The sequence below is a fragment of the Mastigoproctus giganteus genome, chromosome 4, assembly GCF_048544385.1.
Source record: "Mastigoproctus giganteus isolate SK-2022 chromosome 4, ASM4854438v1, whole genome shotgun sequence".
Taxonomy (NCBI): domain Eukaryota; kingdom Metazoa; phylum Arthropoda; class Arachnida; order Uropygi; family Thelyphonidae; genus Mastigoproctus; species Mastigoproctus giganteus.
This window is the reverse complement of record NC_143578.1, coordinates 25,158,535-25,183,399: the sequence shown is the minus strand read 5'-3', so window position 1 is coordinate 25,183,399 and position 24,865 is coordinate 25,158,535. Positions and strand designations below refer to the sequence as shown.

Genomic DNA, 24,865 nt, shown 5'->3' with positions numbered 1-24,865 from the left:
CTTTCCTAAGTGATATGCTTCCCTAACCTGTTAATCAACTATTTTATCTTCTGTTGAGCATGTCTTGGATATGCCCAGTAGATGGTACATCAGGTGACTTAACAAGTCAGGAAAGCATGTCAGCATTAATGATATCAGTCTGAACATTGTCCTTTGAAAAACAGAAAAATAATGGGTCTAAGTACAGTCACAGTGTAATATTAACTTATTAGGTTACCTTTCACAAAACCTAGCAGTGAACAGCTGTTGTAAGAGATGGTTATCTCATATCATTGTTTTCCCTAAGTGTAGTACCACAAGTGCATGGTACTGCACTTAGGGTGGTAGAAAGTGAAAAAGACCTGGGAGTAATTGTGCAGTCAGATGATGTTTTCTGAGCAGTGCAGACAGCCTGCCAGAGCAGGTCATGGGGAATAGGAGAATTTTATAAGGCAATGGTCAGGCTACACCTTGAGTACTGCATACAGGTCTGGAGGCCTCATTTTAGGAAGGATGTAGAGTTGCTTGAGTGTGTACAGAGAAGGGCAACAAGATTGGTGAGGGGAACAAATGGGTCCTCTTACCAAGAAAGGCTTAAGTTCTGCAAATTGCAATGGCTGGAGACTAGGCACCGACGAGATGATCTGATTGAGGTGTATAAGGCCTTGAATGGGTTGAGCACACTGAATTCTGAGAGATTCTTCCGCTTGCTCAGATTATGAACCCGAGGGGCATAAATTCAAATTGAGGAAAGACAGTTGTAGAATAGATGTGCGGAAATTTACCTTTAGCCAGCGGGTGGTTAATTGCTAGAACAAACTTCCATCTGTCGTGGAAGTTGATAGCTTAAATAAATTCAAGGAAGAACTGGACAAACTTTTAGAGGGAATGGATGTGTGAGATTTTTTTTTTTTTTTTGACTGATGCTACATAAGCTCATACACTTGCCTTCTTGCATTACATGCCTCCATTACGATTACTATTGTGATTACTATTGCTTTGTATTGGGGAATGCTTTTTTTATACCATTCCCTAAACAAGATCCTTGACTCAACAAAATCAATCCATCCATTCTTCACTCCAGCTATCTCTGCACCACTGAAGTAGTTGTTGTTGTTATTTGGTTTTTAGGAGCATTAGCAACTAAGGCCATATTGCTCCGTGAAGTAGCTGTACGTGATGAGATGTGGTGAGGGGAGTTGACACAGCATACATTGTGAAAATATTGCTGAGTTTATGCAGTATTGCCTCTGCCAGTCAACTATTAATTGCCCTTCTTGGGGATATCATTAGTAGTTGATGCTCCCAAGGTGAGAATTAATATTATCTCTAATCCCTCTCAGAGAGAGACAGATTTCAATCAAAGCCTGTCAGTGAATTATCCAATTCTCATACTTTATTTAATCACTCCAGTACCTGGGCTGTGGGTATGTGTTGTGCTATCCACTAGTGCCATTGACCAGCCACCTTAGGAACTCATCCAAGGTGGAATAGCAATTTTCTGGGTCAACCAACCAAGCTCCATGATGCTGGATTGTCCATTCAATTGGTATGGGGCACAAGCCAAAAGTTTCCAGATTTAGGGCAATAAAATTAATTTATACTTAAGCGTTGTTCCTGTTTCTTTCAAACTAGGCTTCTACAGATTTATACATTGATCCGGCACCTCTCCCACTGTTTGAGGCAACTCTCGAACTGCCATTCCAACACTTTCTGCGATGTCTTTGAATATTCATCCTTTTAATTAGATTTTCATTTTGGGGAACAGAAAGAAGTCACAGGGAGCCAGGTTGGAAGAATCGGGAGGGTGGTGGGGGGGGACCATTTCCATTGGCTAAAAACTGCTGAATAGACTTGTGATGTAGAAGCCAGAAGCAGTTTAGACTGGATTTGCAGGATTTTCTTTTAGCCAGCAAGCTGTTAATTGCTGGAATAAGTTTGCACAGGTAGTTGAGGCTGACACCTTGGGAAAATTCAAAGTTCAACTGGATAGAAATTTACATGAGGAGGAGTCAAATTCTATTTTATTTTTTAGTTATTGAATTAATATTTTTTGGCTGGTGCAGAAAAAGCATTGGGCTTCATTTGCACTATATGGTTAATACTAAGAATAGATCCTCAGTTTGGCCTGAAATCTATAGATGACTGGTAATATTGAGAGTGAATGCAGCTTCTAGTCTTCTGATCTATTACCAAACAGAACAAGACCCACTTGTGTAGCAGAAGACCATGACCATTGTACACAGCAGGAACTTGTGTTTAAAAGTTGCAAATTTTTTATTGTTGTAATTTGAGGTAGTATTATCATTTCCTCAGATTTGTAAAAAAAAAAAAAAATTTTTTTTTATTTTTATTTTTTTTTTAGTGTGTGTAGAGAGCATAGTAATCATTAACTTTATAGGTCAGTGAAGTTAACATGAATTTTTGACTGATTAAAGTATTTTATTGGAATAATATATTCATATGGGCAACTGAAAAATAGCAATGGTCAGCCAGTGAGGAATAGTAATACAGGATCATTTAGCTAGAAATGAAATTCTATCTAAATGTTAGCCAAGCTACCTTCTTGCTTCATTTTGTAACAGCCATGAACCTGAAGAAAGCAAGGACGAATAGTTTTATATGAATATAAATTATGGAGAAAATAGATTGAATTATCATAAAACAACTGGACGTACTAAACTGTGTTGTACAAAAGAGTTGATATTTTTCCTACAGTGTTATGCTATGAGATTGCATTCCCTGTCTTCCTAATTCATATGATTTTTTTCTGTTTTAAAATAAAGTAAATTCCTGTTTATTATTTTTAAAATGTCTGAATAATGTCCCAGTTTGTCAGATTGCTCTCACTCACTCACTCTCTTTCTTTCTTTCTTTTTTTTTTAACCTTGCAGCCCTTGGGCCAGTTCCTTCGCCATTTGACTGCTTTTTAGTAAACCGTGGACTAAAGACACTTGCAGTACGAATGAAGAAACACATGGAAAATGGCTTAGCTGTGGCACGTTTCTTGGAAATTCATCCTTGTGTAGACAAAGTAGTTTATCCAGGTCAGTTGTAGTTTTATGGATAATGAACAAGGTATTTAAACAAATAAACATAGATAGACAAAATATTTAAAAACATAAATACTTTGTTTATACATGGTGATTTAATGTTTTTTTTTCCCTTAATATTATGTGGAAGGAGAAAATTTCAGTGAATGTTTCTGAACCAGTTATTCTTTGTTATAAAACAAATTTTTACTAATCAGTAATTTTCCTATATTATATTATAATAGTATGAAACTTTGATCTTACATTTATAAAGAGAACAAAAACACTTTCCAAGAAGAAAGGAAAATTTAATATTGGTTTCAAAAAGGAAAAAAAAAATTAAAAAATAAACTGTGTATTTTAAATCTAGAAACATATTCATGGCTGGTTTGCATTCTTCTGTGTCATGAAGATTTTCAGTATACCTAATGGGGTAAACTGTGGAATCCAGGTCCACTTTCAGTATACATGACAATTTGGTGAAAGAAAGTTCAGTGTATGTGGGCATGCCAATTTGTCAACAGTGAGTTTTATACTCATGTGCAGTGAATGGGCTGTGAGTGTTGGTAAGCAAAACAAGAGCCCAAGAGTAGAGAAATCAAATGAAAGTTACTTCTTTTTTTTTTTTAATAGAAAGTTGTGGAAGTCCATACTACTCTAGTAGCATGAAATGTTTCAGGGTTGAAAAATAGGAAGAACCTCACCAGAAGAAGTAATTGAAATAAACACCAGAAGTAAAGAAATGAAGGATGTTATTTTTTGAATGGAACAGATCAGAAAGCAAGAAAGCACTTTTTGAAACAAAAATAAACAAAAATCAGAAGTAATGCAAGTAAATGAAGAAGGTTTCTGAATTTTTTAATAGAAGGTTGTTGATGTGTATAGTATTCTAAAACCATGGATGGGCTTAACTTACTGACAGAAATTGAACTTGCAGTTTTTAGATACTGATTCCAAATCTGTAATTGATTTTGTTCTGTCACATCAGTTTTTTGTGCAAAATTAAAATATAAAAATGTGCTACCTGTAATATGAAAGTAAAGCAAAAAAGTAAAGGCAATTTATTTTTTATTAAATCAAGAAAAGATAAATATGCAGAAATTTTAGTATTATTTTTCCATATTTGGCCCTGGGTTTCTCCAGACACTTCTCAAGTTGGTCCATAAGCTCCTTAATGCCTTCCATATTTGTTGACTTCATCATTTTAAAATCAACATCTACATAATGCTTTTTTCAGAGGGCCAAAAAAGGTGATAGTATGTAGGGGCAAGATCTGTTCTATATGCTAAGTGAGGGAGACGTTCAGAACAAAGTTTTTGAATCATTTCAACAGTTGAAGGGGCTGAATGAGGTCAAGCATTGTCGTGCTGTAGCAGAATGCCTTTTGATGGCAAATCTCTACAAATAAAGTTTAAATTTTCCATCTGACCTGGCACAATATCTATGTGCCATTGATAATGTTTCCTGGTAATGTTCTAGAATAAGCCCATTCAGATCCCAAAACAGTGTCAGTGTGACTTTGATTGAAAAAGTCACATTTCAGTTTTTTGGTTGTTGAAAATTGACATTCACATTTTTTTTTTTTTTTTTTTTTTGGCTCATGGTATTTCCACTCCATGCTTTGCTGCTTGCTTTCATCTCCCATAACATTTATCATAGGACTGCCCTTCCCTCATCATTCTACTGCTGCAAAAATTGCATAAACTGCAGCCATTATCAACCCACTGCAGGATGGAAGCCTTCTCAACAATTCATGTTGAGGGAAATGGATGCTGTAGTAGTCTGCCACGCTGGTCCAGAGCAGGTTGGCAGATTGACCGTATTTAGCAGTCAGGGGCTTGAACCCCGGTCTAATCAAAGAGCATGTGCTACTGCACTCCCAAAAAATTGCATACAAATCATCTCCAAATTCTTCAGTTTATACTCATCCGAGAAAGGTTTGATTTTGTACAAACGTTGCAATATTTAAGGGAAGGTGTTCTGTATGATTGAATGCATAGAATTGCAGCTTATGCCCACCTTTCTGGCAACATCAAATACAGTAATCCATCTGTTTTCTTGAATGAGCATTAGCTGATCAAGCTATTGCTTGATCAGCTAATGATAAACAATGCTGATCAAGCATTGTCTATGATAAACAATACTGAATGCTGATAAACAATAGTATTGTTTATCATTGTCAGATGGCCTTCACCAATCACACTTGTTCTGCCACTTCTAAATCTTTCCATCCATTTGTACACCTTTCTTTGACTAATACACTTTTGTCTGTATTGTGCTAACGTTCTTCTGTGAATCTAGGAGAGTTTTGATGCCTTTTGACCATAAAAACTGATCATAGCTTATTGTTCACTAATGGCATAATTAGAAAGTGGCATAATTAGAGCTTACATGATTACACCTTAACTCTCTAAAACAGACTGAGTGCAGGCAACTAACAACACACATAGACCTGTCTAACAATATAGGAGATATTATGACCTTAGGAGCAAGTTCTGACATGTTAATTTTACACACACACACAAATGCCTTTACTTTTTTGATTTACTCTTGTAAAATTTATATGAATTTTGAACATTCAGCAGTTTTCAGTAGAGTATTAAGAAAAAATTATAACATACACAGGTATACTTGGTCATCTCACAATTAAAAGAAAGTTGAGGGAAATGGATGCTGTAGTAGTCTGCCATGCTGGTCCAGAGCAGGTTGGCAGATTGACCGTATTTAGCAGTCAGGGGCTTGAACCCCGATCTACTCAAAGAGCATGTACTACTGATTAAAACCTAATTAAATCAATAATTTAATTAGTGGTTTAATTATGTTTCTCTTGTACAGGTATGAATTTATACTTTTTTTTTTACTCAATCACATGAATCCCTTTTCATTCAAACATCTTTAGGTGTTTGAATGAAGTTTACATTCATTCGGTTTCATTCAAAATTCAGTGAAATTTAATTTTATTCAAATGCCTAATGGTGTTTGAATGAAGCAATAAAATGGCAGAATTATTTTATTGCCTCATTCCCTGTACCTGCCCTGGAATTTTTATTTTTTTTTTTTAACTCTCTTCTGTGATCTTTAGATATCTTGGAGAAACCTTTTATCCTAATCTACACTCAGTGCACAAGTTTTTCTGGGCAGTATGGTGTTAATAGTCTCCTTGTATAGTCGCTTTAATCACAAATGCCTATAGGTTTTCAAAACACTCTGGAATGCTAACTAAGCCTCCACTTATTTCTGAGATGTAGAAGTTTCAAAATTATCATCTTTAACAGCTCTCTGCTTTGCAGCCATCAAAAACACCAGAATTGAGTTTGATGGACTACAGTCAGAGAGCATCACTTAATTCAGGATGAAATTTTGAAACAGCATACCAGAAATAGCCTCTCTCTCTTTATATATGACATTAAAATAAATTGTATTGTTAGTCCCAGTTTTATATGAAGCAGTGGCAGAAGTACTTTGTTTGGAGAGACTAAGTGGCTCATTAATGACATTTTTGTTCTAACTGTGAAATTTGTCTTTTTGGCCAGATCTTTCTAATCTGATGATCAGCTTTAGCTCTGCTGTCCCATTTGCACAGAAAGCAAGGGAATTTTGTATAACCTGGCTGTTGTCCAGGAAGTATGGTTTATCACCTCTGAATAACCATGTTTACTGCAAGCTATTCATTCATGAATACAGTGTTTCATGTTTCCCAAACAAGAATTTGACTGTTTTACATTTTCTTTAAGTGACCAGAATTAAGGATAACTTGTTCACATTGTGTAGCAAAAATTCCTTTTAAGCTCATCATTTAGCTGCCAACAAAAAATTTCTATTCTGATGGATCATATGTAATATCCAGTTCATTGATTAAACTGTTAACTTCTGTATGGAATGCAAGAGTCCCCTCTTTGGAGTAGAAATTAATGAATTCTTTTTCTTTATATCTCTAATAAGCAAATGACATGTCAGGTGCCAACAGATTCCTCTTCACTCATCTAGTATTCAGATAATTCGGAGCTGCTGTCTGAATACTGGGCTTGTACTGAAGCTGTCAATCAGTGACAAAGCCAAGAGGATGGAAATTTGTTGGTAAATTCCACTATGGTTACAATTTTGTGATCTACTGCAGCTCCCATGTTTTCTTGTTGATGAATAAAAAGTTCAAGATATCCTCTATCACTTCGAAGGGGTTTCAGGTTTGAATCATGTACCCTGTTCATCATGCAGTAATGTTTTAGTTTTGTAAAGGTTTATGGAATTCCTATATTCAGGGGGGGGGAGATGAATAGTTTTTAGCCAATTTGGATATTGCATTGCAGTTTTGTTCTTGGTATTTGATATTCTGTAATATTGCACATACAAAAATAGAAATGTGATGTGTGGTCTTGGGATAGAGAGCTTTCAGTTTCTTTTATTGATTTTCAAAATTTCCTAGCAGCTGGCTCTGTGGAGTGAGTTTCTTTATATATTTTTAAAAAATATGAAAACTTTGTACATTGCACATAAACACATTTCAATTTTAATTTATTCTTATTTTTACTTGCCCAGTGTTAGAGTGAAATTCAAGACCCCTGGTCAGCGTGAAGTGGAAAAGACCAAACCCTCCAGCATATGACAGCACAACAAAACAAATGGCCCTCAGTCCCCAGCGGCTTTCACTCCCCTCTTACGGCAGCAAGATGATCAGAGTGGAAGCAGAGGGTGCTAAGAATCTCTGGGTACGACCAGGCTGCCATGCATGGAAACTGAACTTGGCCTATTACAGCATAAGATCGCTCATCGGTGAAGAGAGAATATTAGAGCTGGAAAGGGAATTAGAAAACGTGAATTGGAATATCATCGGTTTGGCTGAAACAAGAAGAAGAAATGAATCACTTATAAGTTTATCAAGTGGAAATCTGCTGTACACCAATGGAAACAGTGAAAGGAGTGAAGATGGAGTTGAGTTTCTGGTCCATAAAGATTTAAAAAAACAACATTTTGGAATTCAAAGGTACATCACCAACGGTGTCAAGACTAATACTCATGATTTCTAAGGTACAAGCTAAAGGTTATAATGATTTATGCACCAACATTGAGCCATGATGATGAAGAGGTTGAAGAAATGTACACTGAAATTGAGAGTCTTCTAGATGAGCAGAAAACCCACTACACTATTATTATGGAGGACTTCAGTGTTAAGGTTGGAAAAAGACAAAACAGTGCAGAAAGGGGAACTATGGGAAATTTTGGAATTGGTGAAAGAAATGAAAGAGGTGAAAGACTTGTGGAATTTGCAGAATCTCAAGGATTGTCAGCAATGAATACTTTTTTCAAGAAAAGGGTGAACAGAAAGTGGACATGGAAGAGTCCAAATGGATTAACAACTAATGAAATCGACTTCATCCTCACTAACAGAAGATACATCGTAAATGATGTTACCATCCTGAATAAGGTAAATGTTGGAAGTGATCACAGAATGGTAAGATGTACACTTTGTCAGCCCTGTTTTGTCATCTGATTCATGTGTGATGATGAGGTCTAGGATATTATTTTCTATAGCACTGTCCCTGACATGTTGATACAAATAACAGTCATGTAGGAAAGGAAAAGAAAAAACTGATTTGAGTAAATAATACAAAGGCCTTTGAGATAACAGAAGAGGAGAAAAAGCAGTATGTACTGGAACTTAAGAACAAGTTTGAGCTTCTGCAAACTGCTCAGGACCATGATATCAACGAGGAATATTACAACTTTCTGAAAGTGATAAAGCCCAAGAAACCTGTAGGTAAAAAGAAATCCAAAGAAGAAAAAATCAGTCAAGAAACACTTGTCATGATGAACCGAAGATGCAAATGAAGAGCAAGAAAAACACTGACAGGGACAAAATTGAGTATACTGAGTTACGCAAAGCCATTAAAAAGAGATTCAGAGAGGACATAAGAAGATTTAACACAAGAAAAGTAGAACAAGCATTAAGGGAAAACAAAGGACTTAAATCAGCAGCCATGAGCAGTAATACAGAAAGACAAATGATACTGAAACTGAAGAATAGCAAGGGTGTACTTATAAATAGCAGAGAAGGCATAATTCAAATAGCAAAAGACTACTATAGAGAATTATACAAGGAGCGAGGGAATGATGCCAGCAGTGGGGGAAGATGGATCGGAAACTAGCATTAGCATTAGTAGAGGCATATGATGCAAGAAAGTAAGCTTATTCAGCATCAGCCAAAAAAAAAAAAAAAAACACCACTCCCATTTCACCCCTCCATTCGTTCAAAATACCTGTCCAGCTGAGCCTTAAATTTGTTTAGGCTATCAACTTCAACAACAAGTGATGGAAGTCTGTTCCACCAACCAACTACCTGCTGGCTAAAGGCAAATTTCCGCACATCTATCCTACATCTTCTTTCCTCAGTTTGAATTTATGCCCTCTCAGGTGATTATTCTGAGCAAGAGGAAGAATCCCATCAGCATTGAGCATGCTCAAACCATTCGAGGCCTTATACACCTCTATCAGATCACCTCGCCGGTGCCTAGTCTCCAGACACTGTAATTTGCAAAACTTAAGCCTTTCTTCGTAAGAGCAACCCTTTGTTCCATTCACTAATCTTGTTGCCCTTCTCTGTACTCATTCCTGCAGCTCTACATCCTTCTTGAAATGAGGCCTCCAGACCTGTATACAGTACTCAAGGTGTGGCCTGACCATTGCCTTATACAAGGGAATAATCACCTCCCTATCCCTTCTAGAAAAATTCCTGTATATCATTGACAAGACACCATGAGCTACTCTTGCAGCTCGTCTGCACTGCTCAGAGAACTTCATATCTGCCTGCACAATTACCCCCAGGTTCTTTTCATTCTCTACCACTGTCAGTGTAGTACCGCAGAGTTGATATGTTGCTCTGGGGTTACTGTTTCCCATATGTAGTACTTTACATTTGTCAATGTTAAACTTCATTTGCCACCTCTCAGCCCATCTGCTCAACCTTTCCAGATCCTGTTGCAGCAGCTTAGCATCAGTAGTGTCCTTAACAACCCTGCCAACCTTTGTATCATGTGCAAACTTGGACATTAAGCTTGATATACCATCATCAATATCATTTATAAATACAGAAAACAACAACGGACCCAACACTGAACCCTGAGCAACTCCACTAATAACATTAGTCCACATTGAGCAGTGTCCATTGATTACCACTCTCTGTCTTCTGCCACTCAACCATCCCTTTATCCATAGCAGCAATTTGCCTCCAATGCCACACTGCTCCAATTTGTGCAGCAGTCTTCCATGTGCAACAGTATCAAAAGCCTTTCTAAGATCCAAATATATGATATCAAAGTTATTCCCTGCATCCAGTTCTTTTGTGACTACATCATAGTATCCAATCAAATTGGTCAGGCAAGACCTTCCCTTAACAAAACCATGCTGTGTCTGAGCTATAACTGAATTCTTGTCTAGATGATCCTGCAGTGCTTCTTTAACCAGTGCCTTCATTAATTTTCCTGGAACAGAAGTTACACTAACAGGTCTATAATTACTTGTGTCAGCCTTTGATCCTCCTTTGTGAATTGGGGTTACATTTGCACATCTCCAGTCTATGGGTACCTCCTCAAACTAGCAACACATACAACATACCCGATATTCTTCCTGATGAGGTAGAACATGCATTGAAGAAAATGAAGAATCAGAAATCCCCATGGGAAGATGAAGTTACTGTAGAGTTGTTAAAATTGGGAGGAAGAGACATAACACAAAAACTGGCAAGGCTCTTCACAAAGTGCATTAGAAAAGGTGTGACGCCTAAGCAGTGGAATAATGCAATCATAGTTTTGCTGTATAAGAAAGGAGATAAATCAGAAATTGGAAATTATTAGCATTAGCATTAGCATTAGTAGAGGCATTTGATGCAAGAAAGCAAGCTTATGCAGCATCAGCCAAAAAAAAAAAAAAAAAAAACCCACTTCCACTTCACCCCTCTGTTCGTTCAAAATACCTGTCCAGCTGAGCCTTAAACTTATTTAGGCTATCAACCTCCACCACAAGGGATGGCAGTCTGTTCCACCAACCAACCACCCGCTGGCTAAAGGCAAATTTCCGCACGTCTATCCTACATCTGTCTTTCCTCAATTTGAATTTATGCCCTCTCGGGTGATTTTTCTGAGCTAGAGGAAGAATCCCATCAGCATTGAGCATGCTTAAACCATTCAAGGCTTTATACACTTCTATCAGATCACCTCGCTGGTGCCTAGTCTCCAGACACTGTAATTTGCAAAACTTAAGCCTTTCTTCGTAAGAGCACCCCTTTGTTCCATTCACTAATCTTGTTGCCCTTCTCTGTACTCGTTCCAGCAGCTCTACATCCTTCTTGAAATGAGGCCTCCAGACCTGTATACAGTACTCTAGGTGTGGCCTGACCATTGCCTTATACAATGGAATAATCACCTCTTTATCCCTGCTGGAAAAATTCCTGTATATCATTGACAATACTCCATGAGCTACTCTTGCAGCCCGTCTGTACTGCTCAGAGAACTTCATATCTGCCTGCACAACCACCCCCAAGTCCCTTTCATTCTCTACCACTGTCAGTGTAGTACCACAGAGTTGATACGTTGCTCTGGGGTTGCTGTTTCCCATGTGTAGTACTTTACATTTGTCAATGTTAAACTTCATTTGCCACCTCTCAGCCCATCTGCTCAACCTTTCCAGATCCTGTTGCAGCAGCATAGTGTCAGTAGTGTCCATGACAACCCTGCCAACCTTTGTATCATCTGCAAACTTGGACATTAAGCTTGATAATACCATCATCAATATCATTTATAAATACAGAAAACAACAATGGACCCAACACTGAGCCCTGAGGGACTCCACTAATAACATCAGTCCACGATGAGCAGTGTCCATTGATTACCACTCTCTGTCTTCTCCCCCTCAACCACCCCTTTATCCATAGCAGCAATTTGCCTCCAATGTCACACTGCTCCAATTTGTGTAGCAGTCTTCCATGTGCAACAGTATCAAAAGCCTTTCTAAGATCCAAGTATATAATATCAAAGTTATTCTCTGCATCCAGCTCTTTTGTTACTGCATCATAGTATCCAATCAAGTTGGTCAGGCAAGACTTCCCCTTAACAAAACCATGCTGTGTCTGAGCTATAACTGAAGTCTTGTCTAAATGATCCTGCAGTGCTTCTTTAACCAGTGCCTCCATTAATTTTCCTGGAACAGAAGTTAAGCTCACAGGTCTATAATTACTTGTTTCAGCCTTTGATCCTCCTTTGTGAATTGGGGTCACATTTGCACATTTCCAGTCCATGGGTACCTCCCCTGAGTCCAAGGAAGCTCTCATAACTATGGCTAAGGGTTTGCTTACTTCCTTTGCTGCCTCCTTTAATATAACTGGATAGATCCCATCCACCCCGGGTGCCTTTCTTGTGTTTATCTTCAACAGTTTCTCCTCCACTTTACTCCCAGTTATTTCAAGATTCTGTAGCTTACTGCTAGAATTGAATACACCTCTGGCATTCCCCTTGCTGAAGAACTCCTCATGTGTGAATGTCGATGCAAAATATTCATTTAGTTTGTTAGCTAACTGAGCAGGATCATCAACAGTTGACCCATCAATATCAAGTGGACCAATCTGATTCATCCCCTTCCTTCTAGAGTTTACATAAGTAAAGAACTCTTTGCTGTTTTTCTTTGCATCCCTTGCCAAGGATTTCTCGTAATCTGCCTTCGCCTGCCTAACCTCCTTTGTAACTTGGTTGCATATCAACTTGTATCTATCATAGGCTTCTGTGTAATCTGTAATCTTCTGTGTATCTATCATAGGCTTCTGTGTATCTATCATAGGCTTCTGTGAAAAATGCATGGGATAATTTGTAAGTATCCCATGCATTTTTCTTCTCTGCCATATGCCTCATTAGTTCATCTGACATCCATTTTGGCCTAAACCTTGAACAATATTTCTTAGTTGGTATGTAAAGCCTAGTAGCTTCCAAGATAAGTTCTTTGAATGCTTCCCATTTTGAATTTGCTGTTGGTAACATCATCAGTTGGTCCCACTGTATAGAATTTAAATACTGTCTCAGTCCATCGTAGTCGCCTTTACGGAAGCAATAACCCTTCCCTTTACCCCTAATGGTAGTTACCTCTTTGAGTAAATCCCACTTCAGCACACTGTGATCACTGCCACCTAGTGGTTCATTTATCTGCAGATTCTTAATGCATGAAGAATCACTGCTGATAATCAAATCAAGAGTATTACTCCCTCTAGTTGCCTCCCGAACATGCTGATGTAGAAAACAATCATCCAATAAATCCACAAAAGCCCTGCTAGTGTGTGAGTAACCAGCCCCCAAATTCCAGTCAATATCTGGGAAATTAAAATCTCCCATTATAAGACTCTCTGATTTACTGGCCCACTCTATTTCCCTGTACAGTTCCTTATTATACTCATCAGAGTCATTAGGCCTATAGCACACTCCTACTCTCAATTTTGATCTCCCAATGCTTATGTCACACCAAACTGACTCAACACTGCACTGTCCAGCAATGTCGACTGGCTTCACTTCCTTGGTTTTTATGTATTTCTTAACTAATAGCATAACCCCTCCCCCCTTCCTATCCTGTCTATCCTTTCTGTAGATGTTGTACTCCCCAAATTGCAGTTCTGCATCCCTTATATCTGTGTGACACCACGTCTCTGATATCCCAACATCTGCCTTTGATGTTTTGAGCAATACCTCAAATTATAGACCAATTAGCTTGTTATCCCACACCTACAAGTTGTTCACAAGGGTCATTACTAACAGATTAGAAAGAATACTTGATGAGAATCACCCGAAAGAGCCAGCTGGCTTTAGGACAGGATTCTCAACTATGGATCACCTTCACGTAATATCACAGCTAATGGAGAAAACAAATGAATATAAAACACCATTATGCCTGGCATTTGTAGATTATGAAAAGGTATTTGATTCCATACAGCATAAGACAATGTTTCGGGCACTGGAAAGACAAGGCATAGATACCCTATATATTATGATTTTGAAAAAAATATATGAGAACGCTACCTCCTTTATTAGACTAGACAATGACAGTAGGAAATTTAAAATCGAGAAAGGAGTTCGACAAGGAGACAATATCTCCAAAGCTCTTCACTGCTGCCCTTGAGGAAGCTTTCAGAAGATTAGACTGGTCGCAGAAAGGAGTCAATGTGAACGGAGAGTACCTAAACCATTTACGATTTGGAGATGACATTGTGGTCATAAGCCACAATCAAAAAGAATTAGAGGAAAATCTTTATAATCAGTTATGCACAGTTAGTAAGGATTTTGGACTAAAGATGAATATGGCTAAAACAAAAATAATAATGAACAAGTATGCCACAGAAAGGGACATAATGATTGAAGTAGCAGTAATTGAAAAGGTGGAATCATATACTTATCTGGGACAAGTTATTAGCTGTAATAATGATAAATGGCTGGAAGTCAAGAGAAGAATAAATTTTGGTTGGATAGCATTCAGAAAATATAGTCACATACTGAAGGTAATATCCCAGTTTGTCTGAAACGTAAAATAATGAACCAATGTATACTCCCCAACATGACTTATGGAAGTGAAACTTGGGCACTCACCAAAAGAATTGAAGAAAAGCTGTGAACTACACAGCGAAGAATGGAACGAATTATATTGAGAATCAGACTGTGAGATAAGAAGAGAAACACATGGATTAGGCAGCAAACTCAAGTAAAGGACATTCTTATCAAAACTAAAGAACTAAAATGGTCTTGGGCAGGACACATAGCTTGAAGACATGATGACAGATGGACTAAGAAAATAACAGAATGGTACCCAAGAGGAGCTGGAAGACAACGGCAGAAATGGATAGATGAAATTCATGAGTTTGTGGGTAGTAAATGGATGGCCATTGCACAAAATAGAAGGAACTGGAAAGTTGCTAGAGAGGCCTTCATCCTGCAGTGGATTGAAAATGGCTGATGATGATGTGATGAGAGTGAAATTATTATCAAAAATCAAATTAGAAGTTAAAAAAATTTTTATTCAGAAAATATGTATTATTACTCTTTTTATGATATAATATCTATTTATAAATTATTTTATTCAGTGTCTTCAACTTCTGGTTCTAAATTCCAAGGAATTTTTTCAGTTTTAGCTTTTTTTAAAACTCCAGTTGCACAACTGAAACTAACAGCTGTGATCTCTCCAATTTTCAGAGTTATTTTTATGCTTCTATCTATTATAAACTGTCCCGAGTTATTTGAAAACAAAGAAGAGATAGCAGCACATTGTTTTAAAAAACCTTGAAAATGTATATACATACTCCACAAATCCCACATGAAAAATGTGATACACACACTTATAAAAGGTTAAAAAGATTTTTTTTGCTATAAAACTTCATTGAAAGGTTTTATTTTGTGTTTTTAATGTAAATTATTTTTGTGCAATGTAGGCTTGCCCAGTCATCCTCAGTACGATCTGGCATGTCGTCAGTGCAGTGGGTTCAGTGGTATGGTTAGTTTTTACATCAAAGGAGATCTTCCTGAAGCTGAAGAATTTACTAAGAGCTTAAAACTTTTTTTGTTGGCAGAAAGCTTAGGTTCTATTGAGAGCTTGGTAGAGATACCGTAAGTTGAAAATAGTACTTTCATTTTGTGTTTGTTTTAAGTTCTGAGATTTAGATGCATTTCTTTATAAATAAGATAGTTAGTTGAATTGTTTATAAACAGTGGGTTTTGTTTAAACCTCCAATTTATGTACTGTTGCATGAACAGTTACATAAATTGGAGAAATGTGGCATTGGATAAAGGAATGGCTAAGTGGTAGGAGACCGAAAAGTTTATAGGTCACTGCTCTTTGTGGACTAATGTTAGGACTGCAGCCATTACTGTTTTTAATATTTATCAATGACATTAATGTAGATATTTAAAATTTTATGTCAGAAATCAATCAGGATCTGTTACTTTGAGAAAATCCAAATAAACTTGACTGATGGAATTAAAAATGGCAATTGAGGTTTAAAAATCGAAAAATGCAGTGTACTGCATTTGGATCACGGTAATCTTTGAATAACATATCATTTGGGTAGAACAAACTCGAGATAGTTGATAAGGAAAAAGTTCTGGTAATAATTCTACAGTTCAATGTGTGAAGTTCTCTGAATAGTGTAGACAAGCCGCTAGAACAGCTTGTACGGTTCTCTCAATAATATATAGTAACTTTACCAGGAGGAGGTGATTACCCATTGTATAAAGTAATCGTTAGGTGACATCTGGAATAAAATGAGGTTTCCAAACCTGTACAGATTTGGAAACCCCATTTTAAGGACATAGATATGTGGGTTAAGAAAAAAAACATTTCTGGCTGATGCTGTATATGCTTTTTTTTCCTTGCATCATTTTTCCTATACTAATACTCATGAATTACCAACCAAAAGTTATGAGAATGGTCATGTAACAGTGCTGTCTATAATAGAAATTTATTTTCCAGCTACTGGTGATAGAGTATACTTTTAGTCACACATTCTGTAAGTTATCTATGTGAAGCTTTCTTAGTGAAGATATGTACATGCTTTGCAGTTTTCTGAAATGGTCAATTCAAAGGAACAGAGGTTGCATCAAGCTTGACAAAATTGCTTTGGAAACACTTAACAGGTTACAACCAACCTTTAAAGAAGATACTTTATGAGAAGCACAAATATTCAGGTGATTTTTCTAGATATAAAAGAGACAAACTTCTGTGGAGAAACCCACTGTTTTGAATAGCTGCTGAAAAGCAAAATAAATGAAAACATTGAAAGATTCAGCAAGATAGGCAATTCACTATTTGTGTTTACCTTTCAAAACCTACCAGATTTTTATTGCAAGAACTGAGTGTGTAAAGGATTTCTTCTAAATTTATTCCTTATCTGTTAATGGATGAATAAAAGGAAAACAATTGTTATGATCTTAGAGAAGTTAAAGATGATTAAGATTTCTTTCCTTTGAAATCACTATAATCACCTCATCCAAAAGCTAGGTAAGTTCTGTTAAATATGAAGAGCTTTGCTCTTTTTATTTATTTTTAATTTCTGTGGATCGCAAATTCATTATATTATCCCCCAGGCCAAATTGTCAGTCATTAATACAAGTACTGGCTGCAAGATAACACTCTAAAAAAATGGAGATTGATTGATTGATTGCTTTGTTGTGACAGCATGTCTGCTTATACCACTCTCTCTGTCTGACAGTTTCTGACCAAGAACAAAATGCCTATGGTCCCCTCTCCCATTATTCCATAGATCTTTGCTTCCTGTAATTTCTTGTTTCTAAAAAAGAAATTGAAACTCAAACGAAATAGATTTAGCAACGCTTGGATTCAATAAAAGAAAATTTCAGAAGATACTTAAATTAATGAAAAAGAATTTAAAATGTGCTTCAAACAATGGCAGAATTGCTGGGGTCAGATGGATATTAAATTTCACAGGATGAGTTGCTTTCAAGGAGTATGATGCAGAAATCAATGAAGTTAAATGAACATTTGCTTTCAAATTACATTCTCAGCTTTTGTTGGTAGCACCTTATTTCATTTAACAGTATAGGAAAACTACTTCTGTTTGTTTTGTTAAGATGTCTACAAAACATAAGTTATTTTTCTACTGAGGTGTTTATAAAGCACCACAAGGAACTTCACTTAAAAAAATTCCAAAACATAACTCAACTGGAAGCACAACTAGCATACATTAAATTGCTTGCAACAGAAATGGACTACTGGAGAAAATAAATGAACAGATTCGACAAATGATTGAAAACTGATATAATCCAGGTAATTGAAACAAAAAAGCTGAAGTGGTATGGACCTATCAGAAGAATGGAGAAGGGTAGACTTCCAAAAGTGATTATGAATATGGTGGTACCAAGAAGAGAGGGAGACCAAGGGAGGTGTGGGTGGATGGAGTTCAAAAAGGCATGGAAAGATGAAGACTGAGAGAGGAAGTACAGAGAACAAAAAAAGACTAGAAAAATAGGGGTTTTTTTTTTTGGTTTTTTTTAGGTTGAGGAGAACCCATTGTATAATGGAAAATTCCTAATGATGATGATGCAGTGCATTATGTAGTTATAAGACACAGATTTCCATATAAGCTTTGCACTTACTGGTGTTATATTCAGTATAATCACCAGATGAAACATCCAGTATAAAATGAGTGATATTGGATTGGCAAAAAAAATGAATTGCACCATTGTGCATACAAGTCTCCAACGTCCTGCACAGGAAGCATTATTAAATTATAAATTTGTAACACAAGCATTTGTTATAATATTGTGGGTTTTAAAACTTGGTCTGATTTTAGTATTTTTAAATAACAATTTACGATCATCATTTAAAACTTTATTATGTAGAATCCGTATTTTATCTTGTTTCTTATTAACTATATATGAGCACTTATTTAGAGTAAGAATATTTTAAATTGGACATGATTCACATAATAATAATAAAATTCTTTATTCATAGAAACGTAGGACACGATTCCCACTATGGGCAACCAGAGGAATCTTACAATTAACTGTACACGTTACATTCAGTACATAAAAAAACTACGTGGGTGCACAGCAAATACATAGAATACATAGACAGTGCAATATACACAGCTAATATCGCAATCAATGGATTTTATAGTTATTATAATAGATTGATTATACAGAGCTTATATTCCGTTATAGTACATAGATTTTATATGTACTATAATGGAATATAATTAATAGTTCTTAAGCCTGTCTTAAGTGACATTTTATATATATATATATATATATATATATATATATATAATAACTTTGGTGATTTTAGTTGTATTTGCTTTCAGGTCTCTTATGACACATGCCTCTGTCCCTGAAGATCAACGTGAAAAACTTGGAATCACAAATAATCTAATTCGTCTCTCTGTAGGACTTGAATCTGTGGATGATTTGTTACAAGATTTGGATCAGGCTTTAAAGCATTCTGTAAGTATGTCTAGCATATACTTTAAACTTGTGTTTCTCAATCACCAGTCCATAATTTTTTATTACCAAGTGACCTACCTACTGGCCTATCTAACTTCTTAAGTGCAGCATTGGCATCTGCTAGTCCATGGTGCATTTTTAGTATTGTTTAGTAATTTTTATATACTAAAGTATTTAGGGGCAAAGGCCTCATGCTATGAGGTAGAATGACTAACGTGTAGGTTAGTGCAAATGCATCATTTTAACATAGCTATCTACCAAAGTAGTTGAATTAATTAAATTGGCATCATTTTGGTTATATCTCATATTGTGACTGCCTTCACGAGTTGCCATGGTATTGTACTACCTTGAATAAATAACACTTCACCAGTGGGGAAGACTATTGTTATTTATTCTTGGCGGATACCACCACCCAGATGGCACCATTTCAAAGCTTGTTGGCTTCTCTTCGGTGGGTGGGCAAGTATCCTGGTGTTGCAATAGTGACAACCCGATGCCAATTTAATTAATTAATTCAACTACTTTGGTAGATAGCTATGTTAAAATGATGCATTTGCACTAACCTACATGTTAATCATTCTACCTCGTAGCATGAGGCCTTTGCCCCTAAATACTTTAGTCTGTATCACTACACACCATCAGGCATCTCTCATATTTTGAAGTTATACTTCATAACTGGGTTGTCACTATTGCAACACCAGGGTACCTGCCCACCCACCGAAGAGAAGCCAACAAGCTTTGAAACGGTGCCATCTGGGTGGTGGTGGTATCCGCCGAGAATAAATAACAATAGTCTTCCCCACTGGTGAAGTGTTATTTATTCGAGGTAGTACAATACCGTGGAAACTCATTGTGAAGGCAGTCACAATATGAGATATAACCAAAACGATGCCAATTTAATTAATTAATTCAACTACTTTGATAGATAGCTATGTTAAAATGATGCATTTGCACTAATCTACATGTTAGTAATTTTTATATACATTTTAGTACAAAAATTGCAGTTGTTAAAATTTTTTTAACAACTGCAGAGATAATTCAAACACTAGTCACATTATTAACCTAACATGCCTGTACTACTGCCAATTGGAGTACCACTTGCAACAACTCATATATAATACAAACCTTGAGCTTACTTTGTCCACTTATGAGGAACTAAACTTCTGTCTTAGGAAACTCTTATTCATGAAATTTCATGCCAATCAGGTTCTAATGTTACCTTGGTTCTGCAACCACTAATTTTAAAACACATGCAAGCCACCTCAAAAGCAGTTGCCCCATTACAGAACTTAGGATGCATAAAAAAAATTTGTGCATCATCTGGTTTTTGAACAGTTGCCCATTGTAAGAAACCTGCTTTCAGTGTATAAACTATTGTTATATGAGACAACTGCAATGAAATAGTTTAAACTTTGCCTCTAAGGATTATGTTAACTTTTTTTTTTTTTTTTTTTTTTTATGAAACCCCCAAACAAAAGGTATTGGAACCTTTAGTACTGAGTACCATGCATGGATTGAAGGTTGAGATGATGAAAGAAGATACTTTGCTGACATTAGACTTCACTTTCTGTAGATTGTAATTTTCAGAAAATACATATGAAGGGAGATTGTTGGATAAATAAGGAAGAAGAAGAAAAGTTGGTTCTAGAAGTAGTCTAAGTTGGACAGTAAGTAGATGTTGAACTGGTTTGTAAGAGAGAGAGGGAGGGGAATTATAGAAGCCAATTCAGAAAAACAGCACACGTGGAAGTATCTATAGAAAAGCTGTACAGCAGAAACAGCACATCTGAGAAAGAAAGTGGGGAGACTTTGTAAGAGCTGGGTCATTAATTAACCTAACTGCCCTCTTTTGAATGGCATCGAGCCTGGGAGAAGTTGTGGGGGCATTGCCCCAGATGTGGGCAAAATGGTTTGTATATTTGAGATTTGTACATAACGAGTAGCTGTTAAGAAGAAAAGTAACACTGAAAGCAAAAGAGAAAATCCAGTTAGATGCAGAGGAAGCACTATTTGTGATTTGCTTATGCCGAGAGAGAGAGAGAGATTAGAAATCAGGGTAATCCTAATAAAGGTATATGACCTTGTCTGTAAACCTGAGTGTCATCATAGGAGCAGAAGTTCTTTTTACAAGTTATAAAACAGGACTTAGTTTTAGAAGGATTGAAATTTACTAAGTTATTTTTGCCTCATTGGAGAATTACCTGGGGATTAGCATTTAAGGAGGTGGTGGTGGATATTCGAGAAGTTAAATCTGCTGTTTGTGCAGGACAAGATTTCTTAAATTGTATGGTGGAATGCAATGTGCTGTCATCGGCAGAAACAGTGGAAAAATGTCATTAATATACAAGAGGAAAAGAGTGGGAGAAACAACTGAACTGAAATTTAGACGACAGAGAGCCATGTACCATTACCTGCAGTGAGTGGTCAGGGAGAAAACTGGATACTCAATTACAAAAAAAAACAGTTGGCAATCCATAAAATGGAAGCTTATTTAGAAGGCCCTTATGCCAAACACAATCAACAGCCTTTGAATGTTAAAAGCAACTGCTTGAGGTTCACCAAACTTTTCCATTGAATTTGTCCATAAATGGGAAACATATATGCCTAAATAATTTAGGTGTTGGTGGTTAATGGGTTTCTTTATTACTTTAGAAAGAATATAAGTGAGTGCAGTGGAATAATAATTGGATCAGAAGGATTTGTTACCCTTTTTTAGGAAGTCTGTATATGAAAAATTTCCAAGCATTAGAAAAACACCAGTGGAATAAGAAAGTATAAAAAGACAATTCAGAACAAAGGTAAGCTCAGACATACAAGTTTCGAGAACAAGTGGAAAAAATACCATTAGGACCTAGAGCTTTCTTGGCATCAAGATTTCAAAGTTCTTCTGACATCCTTTCGAAAGACCATGGAAGGCATTGAGTGGACTATACTGAAAATGTTAGGAGGTGGTTTACCAAGATCATCAATACAAAAATTAGAAGAAAAGTAGAATGCCAGTAAGTCAGCTTTATCTTTAGCTGAGGTGGCAATTGAACCATCAGGTTTTAAGAGAGGTGGGAGTACAGGTTTAGTGCAATCTAATTATAAACGGATAGTAAACTCAATCTTATTGCATTTGCAATAATACCGACAGCTGGAATTCTGTGGTATTTTACATTATTATGGTGAAATGTGTTCTTCCTTCAATGAAATATCTTAAATCATGCAAAAAAAAAAAAAAAAAATACAAAATCTGCTCTTCATTCCTATTTTTGAAGCTTCATAAAAATAAAAAAATAACACTCAGGTAGCGAAACCCGCTGCGCAATATAAAATTTTGGTAGTATACCTGACTGCACAAATCGAAGGATGAGTGTATATTTAAAATTCGTCGTGATCGACCAAAATTAAAGCCACGATCAACTCATTGGCCACCCTTGCTCTATATATGAATGTAGGTGGCTGCATAAGCAATATCAAGCAAAACATTGCATAACATATGGGGAAAAAAATGCAGGAAATGAGCAAAGAAAACTGCTGCTCATTTTCTTCATTTTTTATTTATTTATTTTTATTATTATTTTTTTTTTTTCATATTGCCTCTATATATTAAGTGACATACTGTTGAGTATTGCACTTTCTTTATTTTTACTATTCGTTATTATTTTGACAGTTTTATTTCTAATGGGTGTAGTGAGCAGTAGTGCTTTGCACTGCTCATACTGCCCTCTATAATCTATTTATTTTTTGTTATCAACTTCATTTCATTATTTTTGACGGCAGTCTGGTTTTTAGGGGCAAGTTCTTAAGCTTTCATGTTTTTACAGTTACTGCGTTAGGGTCTCTGTGATGTGATTTTATTGCTTCGGTGGGCTGGCATTTCAGTGAATGTCTGCCTCTGTTCATAGCTGTTGTATCCAGGGGCCTCTGATGAGATTCGATACAAGGGTCGTCTGTTTTTTTTGTTCAGTGCTCTAATTGTCCAATATCTGTTTTTCTTTTGTGATTGGTTTATCATACCATATTAGTGATATTTCACACTTTTTTGGCCTCAGCATGGTCAGGTGGCACTGGTATAAATTTATTGGCTGTATTTGCCCCATACTTAATACGGGGTCATCGAAAAAGGTGTCTGTGATTTCATGATAAAATAACAATGCAAATACTTACATCAATCAGTTGATTTATTTGTTAATATCTACAGGAATATCTCAAGTTTTACTTCATACCTATGTTTCAATATGAGCACCATTCATTGCTCAGAAAAAGTGGTAGTCAATCTCTGTCCATGTACGCTCAGTCATTTCCAGCATAACGGTTGCTATTGCAGCTGTGATCCTCTCTCTTAAATGGTGCAGATTGCAAATCTTTTCTGTGTAGACGATGTTCTTTAGGTAGCTCCCACAAGAAAAATGGTGTCAGGTCAGGTCAGGACTTCTTGGTGGCCGACACTAACTGAGGCAGTGCACATAGGCGGCATTCTGCGCACACTCACGGTGTAGCCAAGGTCATTGTTGAATGTTGAGGTGTCAAATAAACCTTAGTGAGTTACCATACTGTTTCCTGCTACGATCACAGCAATCAGTCAAATATTTCTGAAGATAATTAAAGGGGAAATTATGGACACCTTTTTCAATGACCCTGTATTTTCCAAAATTTCTAGATACATATTCCTTCCATTTTCACTTCTTTCTTCAATATTTGTTTCTTCACCCATTTTCTGCATTTTTATATATATATATATATTATGTAATGTGTTGTTGGATATTGCTTATGCAACCACTTAACATTTTGGTCATCTGTTTCTTTTCTTTTACTATTAAACATATTATTTTTAGTTTTTCTTTTGCAAAATACTGTTATTTGAATGTAATGCAATACAGATGCAAATAAAGATGGTGAAATTGAGTGAAAGAACTAAAACCATGTTAAAAAAAGACTTGTTTTGAAGACTAGAATAGAAAGAGGGACAAAAATATTTCTTCTAGTCCACATATTTCAGTAGTTTTTACTTGGCCTGCTGCTCACCTGTTTTTAATAAATTGTTGAATTACATTAATAACCACTTTTTCTAATTTAGTTGGTATAAAATGTAGATTTATTTAGAGTATACCTGTTCTCTGATGTCAGAACTATGTTTATTGGCAGGTATATAACTTTTCATATTTTGTATATATATATATATATTTTTTTTTTCCCTTATATAAGACTGGAATTTTCAAAGATTATATGTATATAGATGGTCCTCAGACTTTAGCAGCTTGTATTCTTAGAATAGATAATGCAAGTCAAAAAGAAATCAAAGCTGATTTCCAGTAGACCATATTGAAATAAATAGAAAGTATACTTCTGCACCAAAAGCCAGATACACATTTTTTTTTTTTTATAGATATAAATATTAAATGCTTTAAAAACCATTTTTTTGTGAATTGTTTGCATCGTAAGAGCAAGGTCCACTTGCCTTCTGATTGCAGACTTTGATAGTTCATTCACTTCTGATGAAATAGCCTTCCTGCTATGTTTCCTTACCTTTGAGAAATGACCTTTTCCATCATTTTGTTAGGCAATTTTTATCTTTTCCAGATAATCTGCGTTTCATGTGTCTGGGCCCCGTGGAGTAGACATATGGACATTTTTCAAGATTATCAAATTAACTTTTCAGAGTACATTACAAATCATAAGTGCTGCATTCTGTTATTGTATTTCTGAGTAATTGTAAACAATTAACAATAAATGGGAGAAGAAAATTAGATTTCAAAATCAGCTGAGGAGCTAGTGTCTGTCAGTCAATGTCTAACTTTGGGTTAAAGCTGAAATTTGCTAGAATTCAGATCCAGAAGTTGATAAAATCAAACGAGCAATGAAGCCCAATATGTCCTATTATTAATCTTAAATTATAAG

General features: G+C 36.1%; 1 protein-coding gene across 1 annotated transcript in view; it reads left to right on the top strand.

Annotated features, from left to right (window-relative positions):
- LOC150086480 (cystathionine gamma-lyase-like) overlaps positions 1–24,865 on the top strand; it is a 73,064-nt gene that overhangs the window by 39,343 nt on the left and 8,856 nt on the right. Inside the window, exons 8-10 of the mRNA XM_090371418.1 lie at positions 2,874–3,026; positions 15,457–15,631; positions 18,844–18,982. Coding sequence (XP_090227544.1) covers positions 2,874–3,026; positions 15,457–15,631; positions 18,844–18,982 — 467 coding nt within the window. The remainder of the gene's footprint in view (positions 1–2,873; positions 3,027–15,456; positions 15,632–18,843; positions 18,983–24,865) is intronic.